Source organism: Cheilinus undulatus, linkage group 13 (genome assembly GCF_018320785.1).
Source record: "Cheilinus undulatus linkage group 13, ASM1832078v1, whole genome shotgun sequence".
Classification (NCBI taxonomy): Eukaryota; Metazoa; Chordata; class Actinopteri; order Labriformes; family Labridae; genus Cheilinus; species Cheilinus undulatus.
Genome location: NC_054877.1, coordinates 13365556 through 13386843, shown reverse-complemented (window position 1 = coordinate 13386843; position 21288 = coordinate 13365556). Strand labels below are relative to the sequence as shown.

At 40.5% G+C, this 21288-nt stretch overlaps 1 protein-coding gene across 2 annotated transcripts in view; it reads right to left on the bottom strand.

Annotated features, from left to right (window-relative positions):
* LOC121520793 (collagen alpha-1(XI) chain-like) overlaps positions 1-12440 on the bottom strand; it is a 162556-nt gene extending 150116 nt beyond the window's left edge. For both annotated transcript variants that reach the window (XM_041804410.1, XM_041804412.1), the window contains exons 1-2: positions 12326-12440; positions 1540-1704 (exon numbers count right to left, since the gene is read on the bottom strand). In XM_041804410.1, coding sequence (XP_041660344.1) covers positions 1540-1704; positions 12326-12440 — 280 coding nt within the window. The remainder of the gene's footprint in view (positions 1-1539; positions 1705-12325) is intronic.
* Positions 12441-21288: the final 8848 nt, after the last annotated feature.

Sequence of the window (21288 nt, the reverse complement as noted above, 5' to 3'; positions counted from 1 at the left end):
AAAAGTGGGCCGCAGGCCGCATTTGGCCCCCGGGCCATAGTTTGGACACCCCTGCCTTAGCTAAACCCACTTCCAAATCCCCTCGGTAGGAAGGCAAGCAACAAAAAAGTAATCTGATTACACTAGTCTACCCCCAGTCAGCAGCATTAGTCATTTAAAATGCATTTGTCTCAGCCTACCAGTGGTCCTGGTAATGAAATCTGCTCTTCTGGCTGTAAATTTCACTAATGATCCTCACTCCCTGCAAAAGAGGTTCAGTGAAAATGTGCAAATACTAAAAGCCCATTTTCACATGATCTAAATATGCAAGATAATCCTACATGTCTTTGTTGTATCACATTATCTGTTGCTCAGTGAACACTTTTTTTTAAATAAGGGGGGTAGGTAAGAGTATAGCCAATTCTCCAGGCTCCACTACAACTCTGATTATACCTTAATTATAGAAAGTTAGCAGACAGTAATTGACAACTAGGGCTGTCACTATATTAGCATTTTAAATATCAATACAATTCCAGTTTATCAAATTATATGGGCATATGTTTTGATGCTATAGCAATTAAATTCTAAGTCTTAGGCTCCTAATCCTGTCTGATTTCTTGTTTATTTATCAAATATTGCAAGTGAGCTCCTAAACACTGTCTGAACTGCACAAAAACATTGGTAATGTCATGTTTAATGTAAGTTTTGTTGGACTGGTTTTGTGTAGTCGTGTTGTATAGGAAAGAAAATTGTTTTTTTTTTCTCACAGCTTTTGAATTTATGATACTTTACATCATTATGATAACAGAGATTGTACCTTTTAAAAAGCATGGTTTTGAAAAGCATCAACGTATTGGACATTTTGACAACCTTATTCAGAATGCAACATGGATGGAGGTTCTTCAAATGACATATATGCACTGGAAAATAATATTTGTTAAAGTATTGCCTTGGTTGGTGACCTAAAGGTGGGTTACAAGTGTGGGTCAAATGTGGTAAAAAGTCTATGATGTAAAAAAGCCACGGTGTACACACATGATATCCTTACATTTGTTTTAGGTTTTAGGTGTCAATTTTTCATGCTGTCTAGGGAAAAACTGAATAAAATAAAACGTATGTACTCATGTCTTTCTGTAATAACTAGCTTTTTTGGGGGTCCAAACTGTAGCATTTTCCATGAAATAAAATTTCAGTTGTTTAACGTTTCAAAGAAATTGGGTCATGATTTCTCATAAGGAAGTGGTGATTTCTCAGAGGAATGTTTTCTCCCAGTCCAGAATGCAACAGAGGAAATAAAATGAAATCCTTAATATCTCCTAAGCCCACCAGATTTAAAGATTTAGCCTTGTGTCATTCTAAAAGAATGCAGTCCCAAACAAACCAGAATAAGAAGGTCGATGATATTTGCATTTTACTGACAAGTAATTTAGTTCTTAAGTACTTCCATATTGTGGAACCAATCTTCTTTTGCCCAGATACACTATGGCTCTAGAAGTAGGCATCATTACTGCCCTTAAGGCTCTGGTATTTAAAGGGGAGGGGCTAAAGGAGTGACATTACCTGGGAAGAGCTGTTTGGTTGGTGCGCTGATCTGAGCCGTTTTTCCTACTCGGTAAGCGATGTCGGGCTTGGATCCTCTCCGGACTGTGCAGAAGCCTGGTGTTTTCTTTACTCCTTCAGGAGAGCTCTTGAAGTCTAGCGCCTTCAATACATCCACTGGTTGAACTGAGGAGGCAGAACAAAGAAAGGATTACATTACCAGATGATACTTGTGCAGCGATATCTTCATATTTACATCAAAATGATCTCTGCCGGGAATGTTTTTTGGCTCATTGTTGAGTCAGTGTTCCTTGTATGTAGAATCATTTTGACTGGGGATAGGTTTATAGGGCTATTTGAACATTGTGTTTTTTGGAATGGGACACCTGGCTTGGACTTGAAGAGACATATGAAAGCACACTTCTTCAGTACTTTTGCACAAATATTTTGGGTATTGGGAGTATAAAGCAGGCTGATTCCATTTTGGCTTTACTAAATCAACCAAATTTAGTGATGTTTTGATACGTGTGCATCTGTTTGACTAAAACAACTCATCAGAATTAAACCAAACAAAGTAATTCTGAAAATATCACTATTTTACATTGTGACTGGCATTAAACATTAATGTTACACTAGAGTGGTACACCCTTTGAAAAAAGGTGCTAATTGGTTCTTTTAAAGGTACAAAAATATACAGTATACTAGCTGCACCCTTATTTTTCACAGCATAGGTGTGCCTGAGGCCTGGCGGTGTCTACCTTTATTTTGCCATCTATAATAAGAAATGAAGCACAGCATTAGTTGATGCAGGACAGTCATAGTCATATGCCCAGCCATGATCAGCTGGCAGCCAGCCGATCCCAATTATCGTCCTAGCTTCCACAGCCAATCGCAGCTCTTTCTCTCAACACAGTGAGTTTAAATACTGAGTGTATTTTAATATGGTGTACTTCTCCGCAATCCATGCAAATGCACAAGGCAGCTGCTGCTGGCAAAGCTTAACCGCCTCCACCCCAGCCTCCTCCTTTATAGCATAAAGCTTGGTGCACCCTTATATTCAGTTCACTCGCTAGCAAACTGGAGCCAGCTCCCATTGGTCATATAAAAAGAGCCAGCTATTTGAATTGTTTGCGAAAGTAAGACCACTAGCTTGTGCTCAGTCCGGCGCCCCCTGTGGATAAAGTGACGTGTCCTAATTCATTGTAGATGATGAAAAAGCGTATCCTGTTTTCTTTTAACAGTCAGACATAACACTAATCATATGGAAATAAAAACTGGTGTGCTATTCCAGTCATTGATACCTACCCCACTACAGAGGTTTAAACCCTAAAAAAAAACTAAGATGTCCTTAAGCTGATGGTCTCATTTGCCTTTATGAGTCATAAATAGTCATTAGTATTAATTCCAGTCTGTTTCATAAACTCTTTAAAACCCTTCATGGGAGCTTTAAACTGTAATTGGGGAATAAATCCAGTTATTTTGATGGCATTTCCATAAAATTGGTGATTACATGCAGGATTTAAAGATGAATAAATGTAACAACTAGGACCTTATTTTGGGATAATACAGAAAAGTCCATGTTATACGTGTGCTCCTATTATATTTGCCACTAAAGCCCCATGTTATTTTTCATTATAATGTTAGCATATTTCAGCAGCTAACAGAACATGTAATAGGATCTAGCATTTTGATGATAAGTCAACATTTACACCCATTACCCCCTCTCTCCTGTGCTGGGACTGGTGGCCAAATCTGTCATTTGGAGCAGTTGTTCGTTTATGAGCTAGCTTGGCAGAGGAGCAGTAAAAATGTTAGCAACCATTCAGCAGACATAATTGGCCCCGTCCCCCCCCTCCCCGTCTCCACTGTAACCCCCACAGCCAAAAGCCACAGCATGCATGGGATGATAAAACTCCTTGTTGCTGATCACTGGCTCTGAGGAATAAGGAGAGCACAGAGGGGGGGCAGCTTTACAAGACTCTTAACACCACTGGGCTTTTTTCTATCAATGGAACCTGGAACTCAAAGCTGAGCGGTCATAAACACTGTTGATTTTTTTCTCTCTATCCTGCAATTGTCCAACTTTAACTCGATTTCTAGGACTTTAAATCCTTACTATTCGGTAACCACTTTTCTCCGTAGCCCTTTCCCTGAGGCACACCACCAGTTACAGTGTGATTATGGGGATTGAGGAAGCCTAATATGGTCTGTTTTAATGCGAGTGGTAAACAGGAGTGTTGACGTACAGCACAGGGTCATTAATGATTTAATGTACATCTGCTTAAGGCTGCAATTCCTCAACATTATACAGTAAGGAGGAGGCTGTAAATTCAAGGTCTTAATGGGCACTGTGATGGATAAAAAAGCAGATGTAGACAGAGAATTGGTCTGTGGGTTTTAACAGATTGTTTCAACGTGGAACAATTATTGTCATCCATTCAATGTAAAATATACTGTACATACACAAACATTTCATTTTGCAACCAGTGATGATGTTTTGTTGGCGGAGCCTGGAAAAAAGTTGGCTGGCTGTAGCTTGTGATCATTTCACATCAGAGAGTTATGGACTATGTGGACTTTGTCTCCAATTATTTGACTTTTTGACCACAGTGAAAAGCTAATCCTTAGCAATGGGGTGATGGTTCCTGATCTGCACTTCCTGTAGGCTCTGTGACAACACGGATAGTTTCAAAGGACAGATATCTTTGCATACCTTGTGGAGAAACCCAGCAAAGATAAACTCAAGGCATACAGTTGAGTACTGATTGAATACTATGGTATGAATACCACATGCTGAACTGACCTACTACTGTTGGAAAGCCTGTTTATTTACTTTTAAATGGAGCCACATTTGTAAGAAAGATGCATTTGTAGGACGAGTAGCAAAGCTGAGTATATCTTCTCTGTCAAAGCCAAGCAGCTTATTCAGCCTGTGACTCGTGTTTGGTGTAGTTTGGATGATTGGATGAAGTCTGAAGAAACGAGACATATTGGCAATTTAACAATTTATTCATTTAACAAACAGTAACCTCCGCAGCATGTGGAAGAACCATACACAGCCACAACGGCCTGGCACCTCCTCCCCATGCTGTCACCAGCCTGGTCACACACTACTGTTGGATGGCATCCCATTCTTCAACCAGCATTTGTCACAAGCAAGCCAGTGTGGTTGCGTTGGTCACTCTGGCACCAACAGCACACCCAAGCTGATCCCACAAGTGCTCAGTGGGGTTGAGGTCAGGATCGCTGGCAGGCCATTTCAGCTTTAATGCTGATGTGATTCTACTGTCTACTCATAAATCTAGAAACAAATTCTTAGTTTGCAAAAGATGCAGGCTGAATGCATTTAGTATTAATATAATCAGTACTATTTCTTGCTTTAAGATTTTGTGAAGAACTTTGTTAGTGATAGGAATTCCATCTCTTTTAATCAATCAGTGTCATCTGGTTCAGATCAATGACACAAAACAGCTCTTTTGGCTCCCTAATAGCTGTAAATTTAGCAGCACTTTAGCTCTAATAAATCAACCAAATTTAGAGATGATTTGATAAATGTGGATCTATTTTACTAAAATAACTCATTGTAATGAAAATGAACCATATAATTCCCAAAACAACATTATTTTACCTGATGAATACTATAAACATTACTGTTAAACTGAAGGGGTTCAGTCCCAGACTGTGTAAATATGGGATTGTCACTGGTTGCAGCATCTTATCTCCATAACTCTCTATATTGAGATTGCCTCCAGTGATGACAAGCCTTGTTTTTCCAGTCAGGGAGATGGCGATCCACACCGTCACGCTGCCTCCACCAAAATTCTATTGGTGCAGCAATCAGCATAGCTTTCTCTGCATCTTCTCTACCTTTTGACCCTACAATCCAGCCGCTGTACGCAGAATCTGGACTCATCACTGAAGACCGACATAACAGCAAAATAAGATGCCTGGCGTTGGCAGAGAAGATTTGGCAAATTCTTCATGGACAAAATGCACATACTCAGCTCTGCTTCTCACCCCACAAATGCATGTTCCTTACAAATGTAGCACCATTTAAAAGGAAAATAACAGGCTTTCCATTGGCATAAGACGTATTGGCAAGAAGTATTGTTAAAACAGAGAAATTGTCTACCTAACATAAATTTACTTTCTTTATGTGCTAATTTTATACATGAGGCCAACTGTACATCTTTGATAAATCTCACCTTTAGTGTATTTAAGTTGGTAAAACCAATCCAATGTAGTTTAAGTCATGCTTTTTAATAAACTACGCTCAAATGGCTTGACAAGGCAAGTAGCCAATCACTGTTAAGGAGTTTGGGGTGGTATTCAGTTTTCAGGTGGATGCTGGTCCAGCCCTGGATGCCACTGGGTCCAGCCCTGGTCTGGATGAGAGTAGTGCTCTGTTCAGCCTAAAGGGGAGAGGCTGACAGCTCATCTCCGCATTCAACTGCAAAACAAGAGCTAATTGTGCAAAACTACCAACGTTGGTGCTTGAAGATGATTGCCATGATGAGCTTTGTACATCAGACTTTGAGACTAGTGGGGCAAACAGGCCTGATTCATGCTATTTACATGTATTTTATAACACAATCTTTAATGGTAATGCCATGCACTTGTGCTGATTTCATGGAACTTTCTGACAGAGTGCCACTGAAATCTGCCTGAGCTGTCTGTTCAGATATGCACCTCACAGCAGGAGACTACATCTGTTGGATGGGAGCGGTGTGTAGGGGAATCAAGAGGCATGACATGATATAAAAAGGATGATGCCAAAGTTGCAAACAGAGCAACAGACTACTATACAATGTTATAATGAGATTATCTCCCTTCATATCAGTGATTTTAATATAACTACGGGGTCAAGTGAAGAGCAGAGACTTCCATTACAGTGAGCAGAAAAGATAATGAAGTAGTTTTTTTACGAGCGTGGAGACTGAACCTTTTGAACTGGTTGCAAACTTTATAACCCTCTCCTACTCCTTCACAGAGAATTTTTCTAGATATTTCCTGCTGTATTTTCACATCAGTAGAAGTTCTCACATTTACCAAGAGGCTGAAAGGAAAAAAGTCTGAATAAAAATTCAGCTGTGTGTATTCACACATGCAGTTCACCCTGAAAACTTTGGAAGTTTTAAGTAGTCTTGTGCATATGTAAGCAGGGTTTCGTCCTGTATCTCCCGTGATCCCTTTACTACCCCAACACAGCGTCAGCAGTGTCTGAGTCTGGCTCTGCTTGAGGTCTCTGCCTGGTAGAACAGTTTCTCCTTTCTATTCAAACTAAGTTTAGTGTAGCTTAGTGCTGAGCTCACAGTAGATTAAGGTTGGGTCTCTATAAATGATACAACAGACCTCACTGTCCCTCTTTGTAAAGTGTCTTGAGATAAATGTGGTTATGAACTGACCCATCTAAATAAAGGCTGATTGATTGATTTTAGTGAACATACAGGTGAGGATCCAAGGGGGCTAAGGGGGTCTTGGCCCCCTCTAAAAATCTGACTGGCCACCAAAGAGCCACCCAAACTCTACCTGTGGTTACTGATATTGCTGATATATTACTAATTATAGACATAATTTCTCCCAGGTGAGTTTATGTTTGTCTTTTCAGTGGTGGGACATGTGAAAAATTGATTACTTGGTCTTTGTTTCAGGCTGCAAATAACTTCCCTTGCATTTTACTTGAGCAGTTTTCCTTTTTAAGCTCTATAAATTCTGACTCAATAACAAATCTTCCTGTGGAGTCCTTAGAGAGATAAGTTTTGCTACTAGTGGCATGCAGCTTTATGACCTTTTAGACAGAATGTTTGAATGGGATTACTGTCTTGTACTGATGTTTCCGGTCCCTACAAAGGGATCTAAATTGAACTGTTTAGCTAGCTAACTGTATGCATCGCTGTACAGTAAAACCAAACAAGCTGAAATTACCCCAAATATGTGTTGCAACTAACTATGGAAAAGAAGTGGATATTTTTTTAATGGGAGTCAAGTTAAAATGTATAATTTGCATATTTCTTATCCACTGCAAAGCTCCCTAGTGTCTTTCACATACTCTAATTTTGAACAATCATGCCACCCAAAGTAAGCTCATTTGACTGACTACAAATCACAAAGACTGAAAGGTGCACTTTGCCCCAGAAAGTACTCTTCCACAGAGTTTGGTACATCATTCTTCCTATGTTTAAGTCGGCCCCCACAGGTGGGACCCATCTAACCGAGTAGGTAACTTCACTCATGCTGCAAATGTATCCAATTCCCAAATGTATTCTGGGAAAAATATGCAGATTAACTTATGATTGTTAAATAATCTAATTTGAGTAGATTTAGAAAAAAATATTTGACTAATGAAAATTGTGTTCTATCAACTCGGAAAAATAGTGCTGAAATAGCTGGGGTTTTTTTATTTTTTAGTCAACACAACTCATTTCTAACAACCTGTTACTGTTCAGTCTTGCAGTGTAGATCGTCGGATAATGAAGGGAAAATAAATGCACAAAAACATCTTGCAACTTCATGCATAAATTGGCAACCCAGTGAAGAGTAGACTAGACCCGGCCTTGTCAGTAGCACAGCAGAATCTATTGAAAATGCAAACATAGGCTACTAAAACTCAAAATAAGTTCAGCTCAGGCTGGCACATCTCCCCTGACCTGGTTAAATATCAGAGGATGAAGCCAACTCTGCATTTGCAAGAGTATCAGTGGAATATTTCCCCATTCAAAGTCTGTTCCACTTTAATGAGCAGCCATTATTACAGCTATGATGAATGCCTTCTTCTCCACGAGGGTGAGGGGTGTCTTAATTAAAGACCGGGTTTTAATTGCTACATTAAGCTCCAAAAAATGAAGATCAAACAAACTGCCTTGTAATTTAATGCCATTAACCACATGTAACAACATCTCTTGTACTGTAAATACACTGAAGTACAAACAAAGAAACTTGGCCCGCATATCAACACTGCAGTATGTATTGGCGTCATGACAAATCAGAGCTGCAGAAACATTTTAAGAAAAAGCTACAAGAATTCTCAAACAGAAGGTGAAGTTATTAGCTGTTAACTTTCCACCAAAGCCCAGAGTAACTCTATATCTAAATGCTGCCGTTACAAAAACCACAGCAGGAGAGAAAAAGCAGCACCAGCGTCTGCAGACATCACACTGCTCATTTGTCTTTGCACTGAGACAGGATGTGTCCTCTTCAAAGAGCCGGGCTATGATAAACACAGTCTGAACGGTCAGCTGTGAAGATTCTGCTCTCTATGGAATCGGAGATAACGGGCTTAATTTGAACTCTCCCGTCCTTGATCCATATGTTTGATAGCAGCCAGAAAACAGTGTGGGAAAATGATGAGAGAGGAATCAGACAGACGGCACCGTCTTTAAAGTTCACACCGCAGGAAATCCTCAGCTGCTGGATAAAACTCCATAAAATTGAGTGAAAGTTTGGTGAAGAAACATAGATTGGGTGAAATAACAGACATTATTATTTAAAGGGAGGGTTTTATGACCCTTTTTCACACTGATGGAGAAACCATATTGTTGCTCGTTTCTTGTACAATCCACACTCTGAAGTTTCTCTGCTTGCTTTAAAAAACAATCCAAAGAAAAATCCAACTGCAGTCAATTTTAATGACTTTCTTGTTTTTATCTCCTGATTTTAAAGTCACGTGAAGTCAAAAAGTGCTGATTGTGCACTTCCGCTTCTCTTTCAGCAACCAGGAGGGGGTCCGATGGGTGGGGCTACGAGTCCACATGCTGAACCCATTATAGCCCTGGCACCACTCCCTTAACCCCCCCAACTAAAACAGACCAAACTGAGAAGGCCCCATCTCATCCATCCCTGTAGCTGCTTCTCCTGTGACCAGAAAAATAACAGCTTTGGCGGCGAATCAAACCGGCTTGATTCAAGCACATGCTCATGCAGGGATGGAGTTTTAGCTTATTTGAAACTCTGCAGATCTGCCTTTTTTAAAGTGATGGAAAGGACTGGAGTCACGCTGAAATATGCTCCACATTATTGGATGAGGTTAAAAATTTTAAGGGGATAAGCATCAAGCAGAAATCAAGAAAGGGCGCCTCAAGGTTGTTTTTTTTAATCAAATAAGAAAGAGAAATGAGACAATTTAGCAGACTTGAGCTTTGTTTTTTCTTGACAAGTCCCACACTGACTCCAGGCTCCAAACGCCAACTTTTAAACCTCTCACCAAATGCCTCGTAAAAAAAACAAAATAGTCTGTGGCTCTTCTGAATATTGTCCCAAAGTTGAGAGCTACTGGTTCTTAAAAAGAAAGGAGAAAAAGAAAGAAAGCTTGGACTAAAGGTCTCTTTGTGAGTTTCAGAATGCCTTTCTGCATTACTGCATACCTCAAGGCCTCATATATTCCAGATGTGCTGAATTGGCCAGGAACCCCCACCTCCTTCCCCACCTTCTCCCACCCCCACATCCCCGACTCCACAGCCCCTCTCTCCCTGCTTCCTCCTCACGGTTTTCACAGAAGCCCTGAAAAACAGGCAATATCCCAAACCCATTAAAGCCCCCAAATGAATAGGCATGGCTTTTTAAAAGCTTTGCAGCCTCGCAGGAGTTTGAGCCAGCATGCCTGGAAAGAAAAAAGACTCTGATCCTTCCACCTTTAAAGAAATAAACCTTATTCTTAATGATAAGGATGAAAAAACCACAAGAGAGAGGCGCAGCTTCAGTCTAGTCTGAGGGGTAATTTGTCAGTGTCTGATTTTTAATGACACATCTTCACTAGTGTTGACTTGTGATCTGCAATCTGCCATGTGAACAAGCTCTTAACATGACAAAGGAGAGTGATTTCCCCCGAGGCTGTGAAGCGTGTAGTGACAGGAGAAGACCTCTGCTAAAACCATTAAAACACTTTCACCAGCAGCAGACCCTCGCTCACTTAAAACGGCACGATTTCCAACTCTTCTCATCTCATAACTCATCCCAGACATATATTTTGATGTCAAACTTCAGACTCTGTGATTTACGTTTAAGCCCGTGACATTCTGACTTCATGTCTCTGCGGCTCCGCGGTCGCTGCAGTGAGCAGCATCTTTTCTGTGTCACTGCCATCTACTGAGAGCTGGCAGCACAGGCAGCAATTATGCTACACTGGAAAGCCTGTAAATGTTTGCTAGCACATCATGCAATTATGGTTAGCTTAAGTATCAGTCAGAGTGAGGAAAGATGGGGAACGGGCAAGACATGCCACTGTGGTATTTGCTTTCATGGTCCCTCATTTCTGGAGGAGTTTTCTACAATTTGGCGTCCGCTGTGAGTGATTTTCTTGATGCATCAGAGGATTTGTACAGTAAAAACAAAAGCTGGTGATCATTTAAGAGGGGGCAGGACTTGAGGGTGCAATACCTTATACTAATTACAAACTTCCCCACCTTTATAAGCTTCTGATTCACATTTCAAACAGCCACATTAACTTTTAAATTAGCCTTGTTTTTTTCATTCAAGAAGGCGCTTCAAAGGTTACTCCTCAGATGTCAAAGCCACATTATTAAAAGCAGCTCACATCCAAGAAGAACCACAACTTTCTGAGGTATAAGATTTTATCCTGGCTGGATCCACAGTGTAGTGTGGATGCCTCTGTGACTCACAGACAAAGAAAATAAAAGAAGTTAATGTGACCCACATCTGTCGTTTAGAGGAAAGAAAATACTCCGGATTTTTTCCCCTTTTTCCATCAACGCCCCTTCTTGGACTTAGAGGGAGCCCAGATAATGTGGAAAGATGGTGATCCTTCAGCCAGAGTGGGAATTTCACTCCCAGAATTCCATAGTGTTGTGCTTGACTTCCAAAGTATTTATATCAAAGCCTAAAAATGTCCCTGCTACAGTAAACTCTGCTGACAGATGTCAGGTTGTGATTACAGCAGCACTGGAAGGCTGATTTAAATTAAAAGATAAACAAAATCATGGTTCGACTAAAGCCTTTTGTTATTTTGTTTGACTCTTTCTCTTATTTCCACTGACATTTAAAGAGGAAAAAAACGTTACCTACTTAGTGTGGGCTACTTCTGCAACCAAATGCCGTGCGTAAAAGTTGTGCGTAAAGTCTGAAGCGTTTCCAACAGTTCTGCCAAGTCGTGGAGTTGAACCGAAACACAAAAGATTGATTTTTTTTCTTCTAAAATGAAGCACTAAAGACTTAAATACAGACGTAAATGCACAGCTGATCATTACGCACACTTTTACGCACGCCAGGGGAGTGTTTGTTTCAGAAGGAATCAACAGTCAGCCTCTTCTTACTGACCACACCTGGGTGGCAGACTTTAGACCTGAGATGCTCGAGGAATTTGAGAGATTGGCATCTTTGGTCTTCTCGTCCAGGAGTTACCCGTAAATCACATCAATACAGCTGGAAATTAGCCATATTAAACCAATTTGGGCAGCTTTTGGAGTTCAGTGCGTCTAAGGGCAACATTTTAGAATTTTGGATTAAATCTGAAACATTTTTGTGGCTCAATCGATTTAAATTTGCAAGAAATTTTGAAGCACGTGAGTAATAATAACACGTTTTAAATGACAAACTTTATAAAAGGACGTGCCTTGAGTATTGCCCTCTAAAGTTTTCTGGTTCTGTGACAAGGTGAATGGGTTCACTGAATCGCAAAAAAATGGTTTAAACTTCGATTTAGTGAGTGTTTAATTAAAGTTGATAGCTAGTGGCTAGCCCTCCTCTGAGCCAACCACCTCCAATGGGCTGGCAGCCAGCCTCCACAGCGCTCTCGTGCTGTCCGGGAGAAAGTTGGCACAGTTACCGGGAAGTCTAACAAACTGCAGCCTCTTACCTGCGCTGACACTGGCAGCTTGTAGAATCAAAATTAACGTGACCACAGCGGTTAACGTTGAATCCCATAGCCACCTTTTCGTTTTCCACCTGGTGGTCCACCTTTGCATCTCCATGGTAAGCGCCCGCGGCTGAACAAAAAAAACGGGCGACTTTGGGCAAAAAAAAAAAAAAAAAAAAAAAAAAAAAAAAAAAGAAAAACACTCGGTCCCTTCCACAATCCACAAAAAGGACTTCTTTTACAGCGCCATGTGTGACAGAATAAAGATGCCTCTCACAGCCAGCCTGGGCCCTTCAGATCCGCTCCCCCTCAAGCCCAGCTCACAGACTGATGGTAAAGGGCTTTCATTAAAAAAAACGCGCACAGCACTCGGTTCCCTGAGAGTTGCGCACCGTCAGGAGGCTGGACCAACGCCGGAACGCTGAACCTGAACCGACTGTAGGATACTGACACTGGAAAATCCTCTGTTCATCAAATCACCAGACGGGAAAGTTGTCCCGGGACCCGCCCCCTGCGCTTTGGAGAAGGTCTGAGCAGCATCAAGCGGAGCATCACAAGTGGGACCAGATTACAGGACTCAGCAGCAGCATCAAAGCAGACATAAATCCAGAAATCATCTCTGAAAAGCAGAGAAAATAAACTTTTAAATATAGAAAGTTGCTCCAACTTTATCATAAATTAACAAGTGTGAGGGATGGGTATGGAGTATGGAGAGATCCAGCAGGAGAGGCTCTACAATGAATTCAGTCCTCTAAATGTAAATTAAACAGAGGGTGGAGCTGTTATTGTAGACGTTTCCTGAAAGCCTAAGAATGTGAAGGAGTCTGAACAGCATCGATCTGCCAACGGCTAATATAAAAGCCTCAAAAGCCAAGATCAAATGTTTTCCAGACTCGAGGAGTTTCCTCAAGGAGCCCTTAGACTTTTTCTTTATTTCTAATTTGGACAGCAGGACTCCGGAGATCTGAAAATAATTAATGGTTAAATATGACTGGAACGATGAATGGAAGCACAGGTGGTAGCTATAGAGGTCTTGGTTTGTTCTGATGAAAGAAGGATTTATCAGAGTGATGGCAGCCATTCTCACATAAACACAAACCACATTTTAGTTCAAAAATGTGTTTATGTGTTTCAACAGAAGGGAGAAATTAGAACCATAGGCTCTGTAGATAATTGGTATGAGTTAAAGATGTAAAGCACTGTACAGATGTAGCTAATGAAGAGTTGATGCTTTTGATGTCGTTGGAAAAATGACACAGCAGCGGCCACGTGCTTGGATGTGCTGTCATAATAAGGTCAGATGTGGCCGTGCGTGGAAGTGTGGCTTTGATTAGTCGAGTTAGACTCCAGGGAGCACAGGACCAGTGGTCTGATTTATTAAAGCCACGCAATTTTTAAACATTTACAAACCAGGAGAAATTTGCTCTGCATTTTTTACATCTCGGCTAATTCACATCTGGTTCCTACTTTGTGAAACCACAGTCTTCTACTGTTGGTCACTTAACGGCTCAGCTAAACAAGAGGAGATGTCTGGGCCCTGAGCATTGTCAAGAAAAATGTTGAAACGGTCATAAAATCTCTATGTCCTTTGAAAAAAAACAAGCCAAATGCAAGATGAAGAAGGAAAGTTTGTTCTAGTTGTGGGAAGAACTAGGGCAACTGAATTATCTTTGATGAATATTTACTATCATCCAAATTTTAAGCTTGAATTTGACTAAATTGACTGGAATTGCCATTGACTAAAAATGACAAATGAGAAAGGTACTGGTCCTTGACTCCCACTTTACAAATGCACAAGCGGAGAAAAGCTATGATTATGAAGAGAAGATGTCTGAATGTGCCTAGTCATTCTAGAGCATTTATGAGGTCAGGCACTGATTTTGGACAAGAAGGCCTGGTTGCAATTTCCATGTCAGTTCATCCCAAAAGTGCTCGACTGAGTCGAGGTCAAGGCGCTATGCGAGCCAGTCAAGTTCTTCCACACTAAACTCATCAAACCGTGTCATTGTAGTTCTTGCTTTGTGCAGGGTTAGGGTTAGGGTTAGGAACACAGTCAAGTTGGAATAGTAAAGGGCCTTCCCCAAACCGTCGTCTCAAAGTTGGAAGCAAAGCATTGTCCAAAATGTCTTGGTATGCTGAAGCATAAAGACTGCCCAAAACCTGAAAACCAGCCCCATACCATTATCCCTCCGACACTAAACTTCACAGTTGGCACATTGCAGTCATGCAGATAATGTTCTCCCAGCATCCGCCAAACACAGACCCGCCTATCCGACTGCCAAATAGAGAAGTGTGATTCGTCACTCGAGACCGTTGTCTCTCACTTTGATGCTGCTCTGTCTGTCCTATAGAGTAAAGCAGCGGGCCGCCCTCTGCTGTGCTCTTGTAGCTGTCTGTCTTCGTCCCCAGGTGAGCTACCATCATTTATATGTTTGTTTTTTTCGAAAAGCTCACTTGTTATTTGTTTATATTTCCTCAGAAAACTCATTTAAGTTCTTTCAAATGTTTCTTCTTCGATGTGTTTCGCTACTCTCGGTTGAACTGTTGGCTGAACTGCTCAACACTGCCCCACGATTGGCGGCAGTATTGCAACATTTTTTTGTTTGTATTCATGAGCTTTGAGAGAACAGACAAAAAATGGGCGAAATGAACACAAACGACAGACTGAAAGGTCTGTCCATACCTGTATAAGGTCCTAGCGTTGAGCATGAATAAGCTTTTAGCCGTTGTTGACCCCGCTTTCTGGTTTTCCATGGTCTTCTGCCTCTTGGCATTCTAATATTATCACTTACAGCTGGCTATGGACTATTCACTAAAGATGAAGTTGTAATTGTTTTACTGCAAAGGTGGCATCCATCACAATACTCTGCTTGAAGTCACTGGGCTCTTCAGAATGACCCATTTGAATTAAGAATTTAAAATGGACCTCTGGCCACATTTGCCCACGAGTTGCAGTAGGCACAACCCCAGCATAAGAGTAAAATTCAACCTGCCATTGGAGCTTTTAAGAGGAACTCAAGGGCTCACCAAAGTCAGTTTGATTCATCGTCTTTGGGCCGTAAATGTCTGCACAAAATTTGTTGGAATTTTATGTCATGATTGTAAAAATATTTCAATATGAACTTTTACAGTGGCACTGCAGTAGCATTCCACTATGAAACGCAGCTTCAACAAATGTACAATAAGAGTGGGATGGAAAATTGTCTCCTAGTTTTAAAGCATCAGAGGAATTTACTCTAAACTGCTTATAAAAAAACAAAAACAAAAAACAAAAAAACAAAAAAACCCCAAACTGGTTAAACTGACTTGATTTTGAAGTCGTTAATCTACATAAGTGCTGATGTGATGACCTTTTGCTTTTTCAGCAGTGAAAACATTCCTTAAAACAGCCTGTCCTTGAGTTTGGTTACTCTGGCAGTTGGATGAGTTTTTTTGTCATGTTGTTTTAACTTGTTTGGCAGAAAATGTCAGAACCTTGTTCCTGGGACTGTGGCCCAAAATGTTTGGTTGAACTGGACCTTGCGCTGGCAGACATCAAGTCTCAAACACTAAGCTTTAGTTTTCTTTCAGACTGAACTCTGACAGCTGACAAAATGTACTGTCGGCCGCTCCTGATGGACTCTTGTATCCTGGGGACAGTCTTCAATTTTCATATGTACTTGTCTTCAGAGCTGCCCTCTTTGTAGTTGGAAGCGTATGATTACAACTGATGCATTTACTGCCAATGTGTACCAAGATGACATTGTATAATTATTCTATAATCGTCTTTACTCTGCATGGCTCAGCCCAGAGCAGCTATAAAAACAAAAATGTCTTGAAAATGTTGCCCAGTGGCTGTTTTTCTACTGGAGGCAGCTTGTAATCTGCATGCTTTTAAGTTTCAGAATAAAATTCGTGCTGCTTTCCAGAAATGTTCGACTGACACACCTCACTGCAATTTTACAGTCGTTTCACTTCAAGAGTTTAAGAATAAAAGTTTTCCATGCATTACAGATCTTTCATTCCTCTACATGATGTGCACCTTGTGAGTCTTACAAAACTCTAAAAATGTTCTGCTGCTGGATTTTCTCATGACAGTCATTACTGATGAATCTTCAGTCGCTCCCTCTTCATAGCACAGACCCTGGAGCTCATTTAGAAATCAGTGGCTGCACAAGTTTCTTCACCTGTATGGAAGGAAACTCTTGAACCCATCTGAGTGAAAAGCTTCAGTAAGAACAAAGTTTGAAACCACTCTCCTGAACCAAGACATGCTCTACCAGATCAAACCTCACAGCTACTCATTACTGTGAATTATCCTGCTACAAGGCTGTATGCGGCTGCTCGGGGGTGTAGAGGGATCCATACTAGACTCTGCAGACCACATAACCACTCAGAGGAATGTATGTTTGTCTGGGCACGCTGATTAAAGGTGCATGTGGTACCCAGACTGCCTCACCTATAGTGGGAGTCTGAGGATGTGGGAAGGTGTGCTCTCACTTTTAAACTTTGTATCATGACCTGGTTTCGTGTTGCAGGAAAATCACTGGTTAGCTCAGTCAGAGGACAAATAAACACTCATTAACACCAGAGGAGACAACACTGGAACCTGATTTCACAGAATGATCAGTGATTAAACAATCAGACAAAAACTGGCATCAGACTCAGATCCACAAATAAGAAATTTAGACATGCTCAGGATCCATTGGCACACGCTTATGCTTTGTCCAGAATTATTTTACTACAGTCATTTTGATATCTGCATATGTTCTTCTTTGTACTGATAGTACAGCTGGGAAGGAGATTGCGCTGAGGTGCCATGAAAGGCAGTTTTGGTTGCCATAAATTCACCCAAAGCTTTAAAGATAAATCCCCTAAAAACAGATGAGGGGTGCAAGAACAGTAATCAAAACTGTTCTATGTATTCTTTTTACTAAATTGCAGCTGTCTGCATTCAATAATGTCATCACCCTTCAAATTCTGCATGTAAAATAAAACTGTGAGTGGTGAGAGCTAGACACCAAACACGCTCAGTGCAACTGCTGTAATAAATGTGAACAAATGTGAACTGTCTGACTGAAGTGGTGATGTTTGGTACATGTCATAACAATACTAATATGCTAATGTTTAGTTGGTTTAATATTATCTTGTTTGACACAATAACATGGAATAATGTGCATTAAAGTAAAGGCAGGGTTCAGACTTACAAACCAAATTCATTCAGACGTTTTGCCTTGAGAAACTAGACGAAAAGCTACTAGACAAGTAACAACAAATCAACGTCAGGGGTGGGGTGTTTGTTCTTGTACCTTACCTTGTAGCAGGAAAAATAATAGTCATGTGATCTCTCAAGTAAGTGGGGTAGATAATAAAAATACCAGTGACTTATTAAACATTTGCTCTGTTATTCTGGACAGGGCTGATACACTCACAGAAGTATCCCGGGCGAGCCCCCATTTGTCATGAACTGGCTCAGAGTAGGTGACAAAGAAGGTGAATCATACAGTACATGACACAAGTCTGTAAAGAAGTTCACCTTCAAATTAAAGTTAAAATAATCATAATTATGCAAGTCTGAACAATCAGTTGTGAATACAAAACCAAACCAGCTGGTGGAGACCTGGGAGGGAGAGAAAAGAGAGGGATAATAATGTAATAACAATGTTTATTTATATAGCACAATGTTACAAAGGGCTTCACAAAAATATAAAAGTTCATCACTGAAAAACACAATAGAAAGACAAATAATCAATGATTTATAAGTAAAAGAATACAAGAAGAAGTAGTAACAGATTTGACAGACTAAATAGAAGGATAAAAAAGGAAGGAAAAATTTGATAAAATATGGAAAACCTAAATAAAACAATCATATTGACAAGGGATTATGGATAAAATACAATTCACAAGATGGCTTTCTGATAAAGATGTTATCAAAAAGGATTAAAAAGAAGACACTGATGTAGCTTGTCTGAGATCCTCAGGCTGAGGTGCCCTGCTAGCAAATGCTCGGTCGCCTTTTATTCAAAGTTTGAGGTGGGAACAATAAGGAGGTTCCTGCCTGAGGATCTCAGGCTGTGCATTGGAAGGTAAGAGGAAAACAACTCAGATATATATCCAGGGGCCTGACCATGAAGAGCTTGAAAAGTAAGAAGTAAAATCAATCCTAAAAGAAATGGGCAGCAAGTGTAGGGTCATTAAAACAGGAGTAAGTAAAGATGTTAGAGTGGAAGATACTTAAAAAATCTGAAGTCTGATTAACACAGGTATGCATAGTTAACTGCTAAATCCATTGATGGCCATCCTGAACCAAGAAACCAGGCCAACCCAACTCATATAGGTAGAGTGCAGGCTGTCACATGGTTATTGTTAAAACATTAAATGAAAATACACTGTATATAACATTGACATGACCTCAGTGATATCACACATTGGTTTCTAGAGTGGCTTAATGAAGCTGAACGAAAGTGGTCACCATCTATAACCTGGCAAGCCAGATAGACTGTTCCATATATTCATTGCATGGATATATTTCACATTCATCTGGGAAATCTTCCATGCAAAACATTTGGGAAGGGCAGGACTTTTCAAAAAATATTCTTAGAAAGTGATGGGCCAAACATCCGGTTTGTTGCATACATTATGGGCCAATCAGAGAGACAAGACCAAATGAGGAAGCAGGTATGCACAGCTCCAGTAGCAACCTGACCTTCACAGGCTACTGAAAACATATCTACTGAGAGCTTACAGTGTGGCTCTCTGCTCTTGTTTTGATAAAGAAATGTGGCTCAGTTTGGATAGAACTGTTGCTACACTGTAGCTACAGCTGAGCTAAACGCTACACTACTACTACTAGCTACTGCCTGATTGGTCAGGCCCGTTTCAGATTGGAGCTTTGCAATTGGTTTGCCTGATAAGAGACACGGAATCTGTCGTTTGCAAGGTTACACCATTTGGGAATTTATCTTGAAGGGGCACTGCCCCCAACCGAACCTGGCGGCGGTGCTAACTCCCCACATGACATCATGAGGGGAAAATCTGAGAACGGCTAGTTTCAGCACACATTTTCTGAAAGGTGGAGAAAGGGAGCATGGAAGGGAATGGATTTTTCTTGTACTTGAGGGGATTGTGAACAGGCCAGGGGCACATATTTTTGTCAGAATTGCCTGAAAAAGTGATTTTTGCATAATATGTCCGCTTTAACCAAACTTTGGCTCTATATGGTTAGAGACACAGGGACTGAGTAAAGGCTGTCCTTAAGCATTCTGGCAAATAGCTACTACATTCTTCCCTGTCAGTGAAATTCACCTACCCATACTTATGCAGGTTAAGCATAACTCTTAATAATTCTCTCTTAATAAGATTAAAATAGATGAGTAACAAAAATCCATCTCCATTAAGCGTGTACTGTAGAGGCAATGAGCGACTTAGACAAAAATGGTCACATTTACTAAGGTGTAAACATATTTATTTGTGCTGTAAAATTTGCTTGTTAACATGGTTGTTGATACGGCTTCTTCACTTTTGCATGCAGCCTCAAACGGACACAGAAGGAACTGCTGTGATTTTTTTAAATTTCCACATTGACTTCATTTTTCAGCACCAGAGATTTCCAGTTAGTTTCACCCCATGAGAAAACAAGCTGTGTAAACATGAGCTGAAACGGTAAACTGAGTTTAATCACTTTAATTGAGATTGACAAGAACTAAGCTGCACTGTAACAGATGCAACTTCTTGATAACAACACAGAGGTCAATCTGCTCAGTAACAGAAGAGAGAGCGGGTATCACTGTGTAAACCTCTAGAGGTGGGTCGTTGGAGTGACATAGATTAAGAGGAACCATCTTATCTTTTCATGTTTTATGTCATCTGTATGTGATGAATGTCTTTTCTCTCAGCAGTGGACTGAGTGTTATGAGGAGTTAAGTGGAGAGGTCTGTGATAATCTAAACATGCCCCAAGCATCTCGTATTTCATGAGCCTGACTCTCTCCAAGTCCTGTCTCCAGTCATCAGCAGTAAAAACCAAAGGCACAGAGGGACTGACTGACACTGATAGCCACAGACAAAACCTAAAGCCAAGTTATGTCCTGTTATCATACTTTGAGGGCAAAATTCAACATGTCAAAGACGTACTGACTGACAAGGGGTGTTCCAGTTGAGTTTAGAGGCATAATTAACTAAAATAAATCTAGAAAAAGATAGACGAGATAGAGCAAAAGTAGAGAGAAGAGATAAGTAGACACAGCAGAGATGTTGGCAGACAGGGACCCATGAATTGTGCACTGAAGATGCTTGAACTCTTGTGAACTGCTTTTGGATTTGGAGCACACTGGGAGTTGCTGTTTTATAGCCCATGAATGTTCCTCATTACTCGTGTTTGTTGTGGTCAAGCGTAAATCTCTGTGTCATCTTTGATGCTTCGCATAAAAACTTTTATTTAGAGAATTCTGTTACACTCTTGACATTTCTACAATAGCGATTGTTTTGAAAGGAGCTATTCTTACAAACACTCGTGAGTGGAGCAGATGATAATCAGGCTGGGGATCTGGGAATTATGAAATCTAAGGTTTTAGACTATAAATCACAAACTCTTAAATCACATCATGCAGCTGAGTGACTTGGTCTGCATTTACTGTATTTTTTTGTGTGCATATCTACACCTTGGCACTGTCTTCAAAGTAATACAGGAAGTCGATCTTTCAGTTATCCTTTGAAATCACCATCCAGTTGGGGAGCAGAAAGCAGACACTTTCTCTACTTTTAAGAGTAGGCCTAAAATGTTCCTTATATTTAAGATATGCATGAATCATGCAAGTTAGGGTGTCTACCAATACCAATTTTTGAAATTACAATCAAACTGACTGGTGCAGCTGATATCAATTTTTTTTGGTCTCTTCTTTTGATTCAGCAGTCAGGTGTACTAACATTAAATTCACTGGACAAACAGTCATTGGCTACTGATATACAGCTGATGTCTATCAACAG